We start from the raw sequence: 13143 nt of genomic DNA, 5'->3' as shown, positions 1-13143 counted from the left end.
ATATAAAGCACACTTATTAAAAATAATCTTAAAAGAAAAGTGAGTCATGTCCTTGACATAATTTTATTACCACAATCATGTTGATAAGCTAAATATATCCAACATTTGTAATCACAATAACTTGGCTGATGGTTAAAAATATTGTCAGAAAGTTTTTTATTTTTTTTTTAAATCCCAAAATCCCAGTCCTGCATTACTTTCCTCACAACAGCTAATAAACCAGTCTGGTTTACGAACAAATTCCTCAGTATTGCATTGGTCTTCTGTGTGATTCAACAGACAATCTTTCTCAGAAAAGTCCTGCTTTTTTCTTCAAGTCATTCTGACGCCACTTTGGCAGGCGCAGGAAGTCTGCGCGAGTTGAGCCCAGCACGCTCTCAAAATCCAGATCGGACAAGTAGTCCTGCAACCAGAGCACAGAGGATGGAGAACAGTTAGGCTGACCTCTACTGTACACAGTGTGTCATTACTTCAGGGTACATTATGGGATGCTGGGCCTCTGGGCACAGACAAGTGAAAGTATCCCCATCTCTTTGAGGCTGTTTTGTGTCTTTCTCTATCATTTTGTGTCTTTTTGAGGTGGTTTTGTGTCTCTTTGTTGTCATTTTGTGTCTTTCTCTAGCATTTTGTGGCTCTTTGAGGCTGTTTTGTGTCTCTTTCTGGTGAAGCAGAACTCTCCTGTGCTGCTGTTAGTTCAAAATCTCCAGCTGAACTTCAGTATTTAGTTCAGCGTGGACATGAAGAGAGGTTGTCACTCTTCTGCCCAAACAGTACAGTAGGTACCGCACTATGTAAAATATTGCTTAAAACCATTAAATAAGAGTCTGTCTACATAAAACACATCCAATTTAAATAGCTGTAGTGTCAGGATGCGTTTACAGGATCGGATTTGGTTGGATTCATGCTTCCTTCAATTAAGAACCATCTCCAGAATCAAACCCATACTGTCACACTCTGACCTGGGAAAAGTCATTCATGCACTCATTTTCTCTCGACTCAATTACTGCAACTCCCTCCTTTCTGGCATAAACCAAAAATCGATCTCCCGCCTCCAACTAGTCCAGAATGCAGCAGTCAGGCTTCTTACTGGTCTTAACAGACGACATCACATTACTCCAGTTCTGGCCTCTCTCCACTGGCTCCCGGTTGGTTTTAGAATTGATTTTAAGATTTTGTTGATCACTTTTAAGGCCCGCCTGGGTCTGGCCCCGAGCTACATTATTGAAATGTTAGCCCCATATGAGCCAACTCGCAGCCTTAGATCCTCCGGTGGGGCCCTTCTGGCTGTTCCAAAGTCGAGGCTTAAATCAAAGGGTGACCGTGCTTTTTGTCATTAGGGCCCCTCGACTTTGGAACGACCTACCTGAGGAGATAAGGCTTGCAGAATCATTAACTTATTTTAAATCACTCCTTAAAACCCATTTTTATTGAATTGCTTTTAAGTGATGTCGTCCTTTTATGTCCTTTTATGCAGTTCTTTTGTTCCCCTGTTTTTGTTTGTTTATTTTATTCATTTGTTTGTTTTCTATTCCATTTGCTGGTTTTGGTTATTTGTTTGGTTTTGTTGTATTCATTACCTTTATGGTATGGTCTTTTTTGCCTCCTGTTTTCTTAAATGTTTATCGGTATTGACGTTATGTACGACTATGCTTTGCTTCTCTGTAGAGCACTTTGTAAACTTTGTTTTTAAAGGTGCTATATAAATAAAGTTATTATTATTATTATTATTATTATTATTATTATTATTATTATTATGATTATTATTATTATTATTATTACACCCACCTCTCTCTGGCTGGGGTCCACTCCCTGCGGTAGGTCACTGGGAGACTTGTTGATGATGAGCTCCGGGTCCAGATACGTCTCAGACCCCCCAGCTGGGTCGGACGGAAGGAAACTAGAGGAGGAAGACGGGTTCAGGGGCTCATAGATCGGGGACCTTTTGTAGGACGGGCTGCCGGCAGTAGAGAGTCTGGGGGACTTGAGGGACATGGGGGACATGGGGGAAATGGGGGACATATCACCTCCATGGACCCTGTAGACCGGAGGAGTGCTCACGGGCCCCCCTGGAGCCCTGTAACCACCCCCACCCACCCCAGCAGGACTCTTTTTCAAATAAGTGTTGTTGAGGTCCTGCAGACATGAGAGATAAGCGTCAGAGATCATATTTTGATGCATTTTTACACAACATTAGTAGAAAACATGTGAACTGTGAAGACTTATTGACATTATGCATTAAAACAGTGACATTAGGTTATTATTACATCAATGATATTAGTGTGTTTAGTCAATTCGTGTAAGGATTAGTGTTAGTCAATCACTTACTACAGTGATCTGTGAGAGAGATGCTGGATCACTCAGCTTTTTTTTCATCTCCTCATAGGAGTTTCCTCCCTGTTGAGAAGATCAATTGAACCAGGGTTGAGAATTAGTAAGCATGCAGAGTCCTCTTCATCTTCAAACAATCCATTAAATCATCCACTGTGCCTGCATGGTCTTCCTAATATCTGAGAGGACTCATTCAAACAAGAGCACTATTCATGTGATATTTATGGCTTTTTTTTTTTTTTTAATAATCAGAACACAGGCATGTTGATGTCATGGAAATTTGTAATGCCTTGATCACGTTGTATTAGTCTATTAATAATTCTCCCTTTTAATGTCTCCCAGGGAGATCAAAGAGGGACTACCAAACTCACGCTCCACTTATGAGGATCCCATGCATTGAACCAGCCGGTGAACGTGGCCGGCTCGCGTCCCTGTTTGACAAAGGCGACCGGTGTGTCGGGGTCGCGGCCCGCTGGGTGGGTCATCAGGTATTCATGAGCGCTGTTCCACGCCTCTTTGGTCTCATGCTGGTTGGCTGAGTTTCCAACCCACAAGAAAAGCTGAGGAGATTCAAAAGAAAGAAAGAAGGAAAAAGAAATGGATAAAATTAACTAATTACTCTTATTCACATGAAAATACACATAGTGTAACTTTACTACATATAAGAGTAGATAGATAGATAGATAGATAGATAGATAGATAGATAGATAGATAGATAGATAGATAGATAGATAGATAGATAGAGACTGACTTTCATGATCCCATGAGGGCAAATTATTGTGTTACAGCAGCCAAAATAGGATAAAACAGATTAAGAATAAAAAGCAATACCAATTAACCAGAGATAGTAAAATATAAAATAAGGCAGAGTCAGAAATAACAGTCTGCAGGTAGTTCACATACGATGGTGCAACAGTATTATATTAACCTTCTACACAGAGGGATGCTGTTATGTAATGTAATATTAATAATCATGACTGCAGAATGAGTCTGTTGAAAAATGAAGTCCGCTATCTCTGAAGTGTGTTATGTGATGGACTGTCCATGATGCACAGCAGTTTTGGTCAAAGGTGAGCAATCGTATAGTGTTTTTGCAGTGGGCAGATCTCCTGTATCCGTCCTTGTGGTTACAGTTGCTATTTATTTCCGTAGCGTAGTGTGCAGATTATTTTTCACAGTTTACTGTATAAAACAATCCATTTTTGTGCAGCCAAAAATCTTCTTTTAAGTAATTTTTATATTTTTATACATTAAAAAAAAAAAAAAAAAAAAAAAAATTCTAAAGTTAAGTGTCTTATTCTTGTCTCATTTCAAGACATTTTTTAATTTGACTTCTTTTACTTTACACTTTGCTGATGACACCACTGTATTTATAGATGATGCAGTTGGTTTAGCTAATCAGGGGATAACAGCTAGCTTGTCTCTGTTGTGAATATGAATTTTTGTGCCAATGTAAAAAACAAGTTAGCGTTTCAATAAGTTAGCTTTAAAAAGTGGTTTTATTACCTTCAAACTTGTTTTTTTTACACTGGCACAAAAATTCATATATGAAATGAAGTTGCGTTATTTTTCCCGCTGCTACCCCCCATTGTAAGTCTTCATCCTGAGCTTATCTAACTGTGTTCTGGTGTCAGACTATAAGCAGCAGACAGATAAAAGACTGTTACTGATTATCACATTCCTCATGGTAAGAGGGAGGCCCGTACAGAGGATGTATTTCTGCCTGCGTCTACAGAAATCCACACCAGAGTCTGACTGACTTCAGCTCCTTCGACCTCTCACCTCCTCCCAGGTGTCCAGCAGCATGACATCCTCCTCGTCCAGGTCACACTGGGCGAAATCATCCACCTCGGTCATCCTAAACCTACCCGTCTGATTGGAGCATTCAAAGAGGCGAGGACTGTGACGCGGCACCTCCCTCTCCAGTCTGAAATCACAACGACTGCATAATCTTCTGTTTTTTTTGCGGGGGCGTGTGCATGCTGCATTTCATTGGCTTCAGATAACATTGGGCATATTCCACTGACCTTAATATAAAAATAATCCATGCAGATTTAAATTTAATCTTATTAGTGGTTCAAAATATGATTAAGGGGCCTTTTGGCCGAATTGTGAGGTCCTTGTTAACGGGTTATTATGATGGGTATTTTTTGCTTTCATGCAACATGGCCTAATAAATACCAAGGCCTGGGTTGAGTGCTCATAATTGTAAACATCTGGCCGCTGAAGTGTTACTTAAATCCTAAACAGCCAGGAGTATTGTTCTGAAAGAGTTTAAAAATCTCCAGAGATTTCTGTCACAACATCTCCTTGATAGCATAAAACCCGAATTCAAAATCTGAATCAGAGGTCTGTGTTTACCTCTTGTCACTGGCATAGGGGGCCTTTCCTCCCAAAGCTATCCAGAATTCAGATGGCTCCTGGCCTTCCATCACCACCAGCTTGTCCTGCCTGGACAACACATCAGATATGGCTCTCGCCATCACCCTCTCATCCCCACTGCAGCCCTGGCGACAGACAGCAAACAAACATGGATGTGTGACAGTGCCGATACAGAAATGCATTCTTTGAAAGAGGTTCATGTGAAGCTTCTGCAGCCTGCGACACCCCTCCATACCAATATACATACCTTTCCATACCACAAGTAGCAGATCTTGACAGTCTTCAACAAGAACACGTCGTTGGTGTTGAGAGAAGAGGCCCTCGCCAGCACCTCAGTGGCCTTAGTGTTCAGCTCAGTCGTCCCTTTCACCTGGAAGAGCCTGACATCGCTCTCGGGATTAAACACACTAGAACGACCTATGCCTCCCTTTAGACACACGTACAAGCAGACACACACAGATAAAGTTTGTAGAAATCTGCACTCACAAAAAGATTCCAATTTATTTCAACTTTCATTAAATGCTTTTCCATGTCCATTCATTTTTGTACGAGATGTTGCTGGAACACTTTCTATTGGAGAAGTGGGGACATGAAGTGCAGCAATAATTTCTCAAGTTTTATGTTATAATTGGCAGCAGAATATTAACCTTTTTTTTGTTGTTGTTATCCAGCAAAATTAAATGTTAAAGTGTTAAAATTGCACCTCAAAGATGATGAGTTTGCCTTTAAACATGGCCAGGAAGTGGCGAGGCTCCTTTCCCATGACCACTCGGACCTGCACCGGGGCGCCATTGTACTTGTTATCAAGAATGACAGCCTGGTAGGCACACGCTGTGATCTCATCCTGAGTGGAATGACGTCCCTGATTGAGGACAGACATAAAATCATGTTAATACAAAGAGGTTTGTCAGAGAGGGGGAGAGAGAGAAAAAGGAAATTGTGATGATACCGACCTGCCACATGTAGAGGATGTACTGCTGCTGGTATGATCTTTGATATGAATACAGCACCAAGTAGCAGTCGCCTCCGTAAAACTGTCCGTGCGTGCTTGGATTTACTTCAGCCAGTTCCGATTTCTCAATGCGCCACACCTGAGACACAGTTTGAAGAAATCTTAAACATTCATGGGTTTTCTTTCTCATTTGGACTGTTGACACTAAAATTCAGAAGTTCATCTGGTCAGTGTGTTTGTCTGTATTTTTACACCATACTGTGTGTTTCTGCATTTTATTTTGCACCTGAACATCTCCAGAAGCATCATCCACCATGTGATGCTGCGCTGCCAGTTCAGGACGTGCGTGGAGTTCCATCACATCAAACTTCACCTGGTCAACCTTAGCTGTGTGGAAACCCAAAGTGTTCATATTATCATCATTAATAAATATAATTAAACACACAGACAAAATATGAATTAACCATGAAATTCGGAAAGTGAAAAACAGCTGGAATTTGTTTTAAGAAAAAAAAGAAAAGCTGTCTGATGTGCGTAGAGCAACAGATCTGTAGAGGTTACCTATCTTTCCGACGTTGTGGGTGGTACCCAGACCCTGAGTTTGCCCTTTATCGCTCCAGGATTTAAACAAGTGCTTAAACATTGCCGACTCTCCTCCCTCATTCATCACCTCCACACAGGTGCTGGATGGGTAGTTCTTGGCTTTAATGTAGCCCTAGTAGAAAAGATGAATCGACAAAAGGTGGTGGTGAAAAACACCCCTGAATGCTAATAAAAAGAGATTGTGTTAATCCCTCTGAAACTCAATAAATTGAACTTGATTATCCTGGCAAAACAAAACCACTAAAATGAATATATAATTTTTTAACATCAGAAAAACAAGTTTTAACTAAAATACACACATTTAACTTGTTATTTATTGACCTGAAGAGTAACAGTGAGAACTATTAAGAAGTATTTGTATTTCAGCATTCACTGTACTCACCACTGCCCTGTTCAGAGCTTCTTTTCGCTCCACCTTGGAGGCGTGTTTGCCTTTCCACACCATCACATTCGAGCCTCTCTGGTCTACCATGTAACAGTCCTGACACACAGAGAAAAGAAACAATGAGATAGGACTCATTTCCGTTAATAGCAGCATCTCAGAGACATATTTGAATGATAAAAGCCAGTTACAGAGGAGTGCAGCAGAGCTTGTGTTAGAGGCTGCGTGGCCACTTCTTGAACCACTAGATTCCCGCTGTTTTCAAAAACACTGAGGAGAGAAGTGAGAAACAAAACAGTCAATGATATCATCAAATAGCCAAAAAGAAATTTGTTATTTACTTGATGACTATAGTGTTCTTACTGGTAGAGCCTGACGTTGTTGTTCTGCCCATGGTCAGGTACGTCGTCACTAGTGGCCGCCTTTATCTGCGCAGGCTTTTGGCCGAGCACAGTCGTCATGATTTTCATCAGGTCCGGTGAGTCCCGCTCCTCTCCTCCTTCCACGACACCGATCTGAGCACGACCTCCTCTCTCCCTGTCCCGGATGTCCTGAGCCAACAAGACTGCCTGGAAATCAGAGGAGACAAGAACAGACGTGAATGAAACTTCTCCCAAAATTAGTCTTTTATCATTTAGCTTGATATTTTCTTTAGTGAGACCAAATTCAGAAATACAGAAAATAGCCAACATTACTTTTTGCATAATATTTACTATTTATTTTATGCGTAATACTTAAATACAATATTTGCTCTGATGCTGTCTAGACATGTTCCAAAACATATGAAATATGTTCAAAAAAATAAAATTTCAACACCGAGAAACCTTAAAATTACATCCAGTCACTCCCTTTATGAATAATAATGTAAAAAATGTACTCCTTGACCAACATCCTTTTCATACTTTTAAGTATCTTTTATCTTTTACTTTTCGGTACATTAAATCTTGAATGCAGGACGTTTACTTGTAATTAAATAATTTTAACTTGTTACTGCGTTTATTTCAGCATAAGATCTGAGTTCTTCTTGAAGCACTGCTCCTCGCAGCCAATCAGTGCAGAGGATTACCTTGAGCCTCTCTCTCCTGTTGCTCTGGGGGCCGTTCCACTGCACTATGGCCTTCCCCATATCCAGAAGAAATATATCTCCATTGTTAAAGCTGCTCCACGACATATCCACCTGCACAGAAACACGCGAACGTAGTGGAGAGTTATCCAATCATTTCCCTTTACTATACTGTCCTAGAAAATAGAGTAATTAAATACAACACAGTTGAAGCACTCCTCAGGCAATTAACACCTATGTTGACAGCTTTGACAACAAGCCACGCCATAATTTGTTTAAGAAGGAGTGCCAACACCCCTCGTAGCGCGACCGTGTGAAGCCTGTGATAGCAGCAGCGGGAGGTATTGGGAATGCAGCATTAAACCCCGTCATAACCCTTTATATTCCACTCTGCATACCTCTGTTGCTGTGACATGCTTCCTCCCCTTGACATGCAGCAATCGCAGGACATTGTAGACGTTCGTGTCAACATGTTGAAAACCTGAAGCCACTCCACCCTTCTTGTAGCTACGGAGAGATCAGTGTACATTACCAAAGTTCAAAGGTAATAAAACATGAAAGCCAGACACTCAAAGAGGAATAAACAGAGAAGGCTGAGAGGTTTGTCGTTTTATTAATTTAGAAATTTCTGTAACCATTAAAGGTTGAAGGTTAATGGGCTGTGCAAGAGAAAACAAAGTTTGTCTTTACTAATCTTGTGTAAGTTTATTTTGTGTCATAATCATTTCATACAGAGGGATTAGTGAAGATTACAGCACAGAGTGTGTGTGCGAGACTCCTTCCCCTGAGTTGGTCACCAGCCCGCTTTTCTTTTTTTCCCACATACTAACTAGCCCTATTCTATGACTCACATCAGGCCATTTTTGAAGTAGCTCCTGAAGCGTGGTGACTCGTAGCCCTGCACCTCCCTGTACTGCACCGGACTCCCACCCAGGTGCTCGTCCAGCTGAGTGACGTAGATGGCAGCGGCGCCTTGCTCATCCTGAGAGGAGGTGTTTCCTATCCAATAGTGGACATCGGCTGACTGGGCCGAGCCCCTGCTCTGCCTTATCTGGTGATAAAGAGACGCAGGTTTGAGATTCAAACATGTGCACATGGAATCAAGGCAAAAAAAATAAATCACATGACTTATTATTGCCAAGCCTCCTTATTGACTCTCGTGAAATCAGACAGTATTGTACTCACATATAGAACAATGTAACAGTCTCCCTCGAAAAAGTTACCAAGTCCATTGGCTGGAACAGGAACCATTTGCATTTTCTGAATAGAGAAAACCACACCTTCAACCTCAAAGGAAATATTTCAGCATGCCACACCTGAAGCCCAGCAGTGTGACCAATAATACCAACATGTGCAGTAATGTGTATGATGTTTGTTTTATAGCTGACTCACATTGATGGTCCAGACCTGCAGGCCTGGCTTTTGCTTGATGTTTTTAAAAACATCTTGATTGTTATCATTCATCATTCTGCTGAACTGAAACAGACACAAACATAAAGTAAAATACAGACAAAGCACACAATTGCATACTGAAATACACATTTTTGCGAGTGTTTCTGATTTACAAAACAAGAAGGACATTTAATGTATGCAAGCAGTTAAAGGAAAAGTTGGCAGAACTAGAATATCTGTACTCTAACCATTAAAATGATGGTTAAGTGGTGGAACATGAGTACATGTATTGACACAGTGTACTTAAGTCCAATTCTTTCATTTTACTTGACATTTTAATTGATTACTACAAGTTGTATTTTTAACACTGTATCATTATTTAAAAGCTTGACTTATTAACAGATGAAGATTGTAAATACAAAAATTGGTATTGTCTTATAAAATCTCATGAATAAATAGAAAAGTATTACTTATACGTCAGTAGTCATAACAATAAAATCCCAATAATTTCATATATATCCCTGATTGGAAGGTGGTGTGTGTGTGATTGTCCTTAAATTTCTAATAATGTTTTTACTTAGACTATTTCACATTGCTGCATTGCCGCTTTTATTCAACCCCAAAATAACAGAATTTAATGGGTCAACAGAAACAGCACTAGCATACTGTATAAGCTTTTGACAGCCAGTTTCCTGTTTGTACACCCAGGCAACATTAGCTTTTTTTTGTAGTGTCGGCTACCCGATGACAGTAAGTTCAATATTACTCTCCAATATTAATCTCCTTTTAGCTCTGTGTTTGGTCTCCACCAAGTCCACCAGCTCTTTAGCTGATAAATACACAGAGTTCACCAAGTATCGCAAACTTTGTCTGTCTGCTGCCTGGTGCTGTGAAATTTACAGCTGTTTTGTAGCCTTTCTGCTAAAAACAACAACAACAACAACAACAACAACAAACAGCTAGCTACAGTGAAAACGATAAATACCAGGCAAAAAAAAAGAAAAAAATGCTGCAAAAACAAGTGAAAACTATCAAATGAATACATAAAACCTCAAGAAGCACATTTGAAAACACATATTCAGTTGTAACTTCTCAAAAGTACTTGGGGAAAAAAAACAAACATTTTTGAGACTCCCCCCTCCTTCTTACTCATCCTTATGAGTTCCCTGTCTTTTCACTGGAAACAGATGTCTCTAAAAAGACAAGTGAACCATTTCAAAAGATTGGATCTGCGACAGCAAGGCACCTCTAATCCCCCTAATGAGTGTCAGCTTGGCTCCATAGCAACATACAAGTCTTGCAATCAGTGTCACTTTACCTGCCTCTTGACTCAGATATCAGAAACAAATGCACTGATAAGCAAAGTGTATCACCAGCTGAGGCGAGCATATAGGCTTAGTGGTGACGCTGTGTGGAAACAGGCTCAGTGGGATGTTATGCTGCTTGAAACATATCATGAATTCAAATACAGGATCCGTGCATGGTATGTCAAAAGGCTGCAGGAACTGTGGTTGCAGTTACTCTCGAAGGAAATAACCCCTCAATAATTCACGGCTTATGTATTGCACGCTGCCGCTGATCTTTGATCCAGGTGTAGATATAAAATATGTGACTGGGTGTGAAATGGAGTACGATAGATCAGGTCACCCGTACTCCAACAGGATCTTAAACACACCCTTGATTAATATTATCACGGCTTAGGTATTCAGCAGATAAAGGTGGCACGCACAGAACAAACCCAACGAGGGGCTGTGATTTAGATAAATGCAGAGGGCTTGGGCTGAAGTTGCGTAATAAGCTACATCAGCAACTTTAAATGAACAGCAGTCACTGTGGCCAAAGGTAAAAATGGTGTAACGTCAAGTACAGTCATAAAATCAGTCGACTGTAATATCAGCTACACATGCAAAATATATCTTAACTTTATTAGCATTAGCCACCATAAGCTATACCAAAAAAATACACAAGGCCCATGAGAGTGCTGAACTGAGTCAGGGTGTGTTTTGTTGCTGGTCAATTTTTAATTTGTAACAGGAAGCTTGTGTTAAATTATCCCTTCAAATGGGATATAGTCTCAATTTAAAGTCTGTTAAACTTGTCGCGTCCTGTTTGTTTGGTGCTGCACTCTCATAGTGTGTTTTAAATTGTGACCTGCCAACAGACTGCGGGGAGAAAATAAGCTTTATGCTAACAACATATCAGAAAATAACATTTATGATTAATATCATACATGCTAATGGACAAATAAATGTAATAAATATTCAAATATCATAGTAGTTACCTCTGAAATGCAGGCAATGTTACCGTAGCATTTTTAAAGTTCGTTTTTTAAATGTTTTTTTATGTTGCACAAATGAATTCTCATCGTCCTTCTGACCATTTCCTTTCTTAGGTCAAAGGAGAGGCCACACCCTGCAGATATGTCTGTTCCACAAATCAACCTGTGATTAGGATAACAGTAGTAAAACTAAACTTTGAGCAGCAGTTATCTGATAGAATACGTTTAGACAAAAGACAAGCTGACTACACTGTACCTCTAAAAACCAAATCAAAGAAAATCTACTCCAAATTAAAAAGCAGGATCTGATTTTTTTTTAGCAGATATATGTGTCATTCAGTAAATAGTTGAAATAGTTTATTATGCAGTTATCAAAATCCCACAAAAATCTGGATGAAAAGGTAAATAAGTATCTCTCTCCACTGCTTCATTTGACTGATTTGATTATTTGAGTCCACCACTTCGATGATTGTGTGACAGTGGTTGAAGACTTCGGATGTAGTGACGACTCCCTTTTGAAAATGATTCCGGTGCTCTGTAATCTGATTCCGGCCAAAATGATTGAACAACCTGAACAAATAAACTTATGGAAAGGTAAATTGGACACCAACAATGTTTCCATTACCGAGACAGGAAAGACCGGTTCCCTATCAATTAACCTGCGGTGTCCTTTCACTCAGCATACACAATGAGCTTTGTCAGACCTACACGGTCAATGTATCCCTACATGTCTTTCTTTCATATGAAATATGAGAATATTCTTCAACAATCACAACACTAAAGATTTTATTTGTTCGAAATTGCAGTGATTCGTTTGAAAGAAATCAACAGAGGTCAAATTAAAGTTAAAGAAACACATATCATGTCGACGTTACCAGTCTGGTTCTTACCTTGTGTTGTGCCTGGTGTGGTAAAGGCCTGGCTGTGTCCTACAGGTTGTAGAGAGAGATTAGTGAAATTATGTATGAGATGAGTATTAATAAATTTCCGCTGCCTTTTCCTCCCTATGTGCAAGCTGGAGTGTGTGTGGCGAAGAAGACTGGATGTATTTGTCTCCACACCCAGGTTTGAACACACCTGCAATTTCCTGTCTTGATATTTACAATACCAGGGCAATAGATACGCCTCCACTACCTGCTTCCCGGTTTGGATTTAGAGATTGTGGCTTGATTTTAGACTGAATGAAAGTCCAGACGTGCAAAATACAAAGTGATAATATTCGAGAAAACCGATAACAATTCCTTGAGATGGTCTCCAGCATCACTGGAAGCTGTTTGTGCTTTAAGATGCCAACCGGAGTTGTGTTTATGTTTGACTTGAGCCCTCGGCAGCACAGCGGGCATTACAGGGGCCACTCGACACCAATTATTCATTTCACGACTGTAACAACTAGCAGATGGGGGAATTGGGCTCAAGGAGCACAGAGTGGTATTGGAAAGGAATCAGAGGCTCTCTGTGGCTAAATCTCTCATTCTGTGCCTACTCACACAGACACTCGAGGAAGAAGGCTTGACATTATTGAAGGTTTACAGCTCTGGGCTTTGATCTCACAGTGGAGAAGGCATTGGCAGCTTGTGTTTACATTTGCCTGCTAAATTTGAAGATGTATTAACACGCTGTATCGAAAGTGATTTGCAAAATCTTATGAAGTCATAGCAAGGAATTCTTTGCAAAGTATGGATTGTAATACTCAACCAAAAAAATGTATTGCATGTAACGATACAAGAGAAATAAATGTGGGTTGGTTGCTTTTATAGCGAAGG

General features: G+C 40.2%; 1 protein-coding gene across 2 annotated transcripts; it reads right to left on the bottom strand.

Moving 5' to 3' along the window:
• Nucleotides 1-56: 56 nt before the first annotated feature.
• Nucleotides 57-9177, bottom strand: vill (villin-like). Of its 2 annotated transcripts, XM_069159376.1 has the most exons (20): nucleotides 9103-9177; nucleotides 8896-8970; nucleotides 8562-8761; nucleotides 8109-8217; nucleotides 7714-7824; nucleotides 7011-7216; nucleotides 6839-6917; nucleotides 6648-6746; nucleotides 6224-6377; nucleotides 5949-6049; nucleotides 5664-5801; nucleotides 5414-5572; nucleotides 4958-5137; nucleotides 4690-4835; nucleotides 4111-4255; nucleotides 2696-2888; nucleotides 2326-2390; nucleotides 1959-2133; nucleotides 1786-1877; nucleotides 57-403 (listed from the first exon to the last, which is right to left on the bottom strand). In XM_069159376.1, exons 1-20 carry the CDS (start codon nucleotides 9175-9177, stop codon nucleotides 290-292), a joined length of 2616 nt encoding a protein of 871 aa, XP_069015477.1. In that variant the 3' UTR covers nucleotides 57-289. The 2 variants fall into 2 exon arrangements, with proteins under 2 accessions (XP_069015477.1, XP_069015478.1); XM_069159377.1 differs by lacking the exon at nucleotides 9103-9177 and having other exon boundaries at nucleotides 2091-2133; nucleotides 2326-2394; nucleotides 2700-2888; nucleotides 8896-9016.
• Between the last annotated feature and the right edge of the window lie 3966 nt (nucleotides 9178-13143).

Source organism: Embiotoca jacksoni, unplaced genomic scaffold (assembly GCF_022577435.1).
Source record: "Embiotoca jacksoni isolate LCO1_2020_lvr unplaced genomic scaffold, fEmbJac1.0.p SCAF_25, whole genome shotgun sequence".
NCBI lineage: Eukaryota > Metazoa > Chordata > Actinopteri > Embiotocidae > Embiotoca > Embiotoca jacksoni.
The sequence above is the reverse complement of the archived record's forward strand: the minus strand, read 5'-3'. Positions and strand labels throughout refer to the sequence as shown.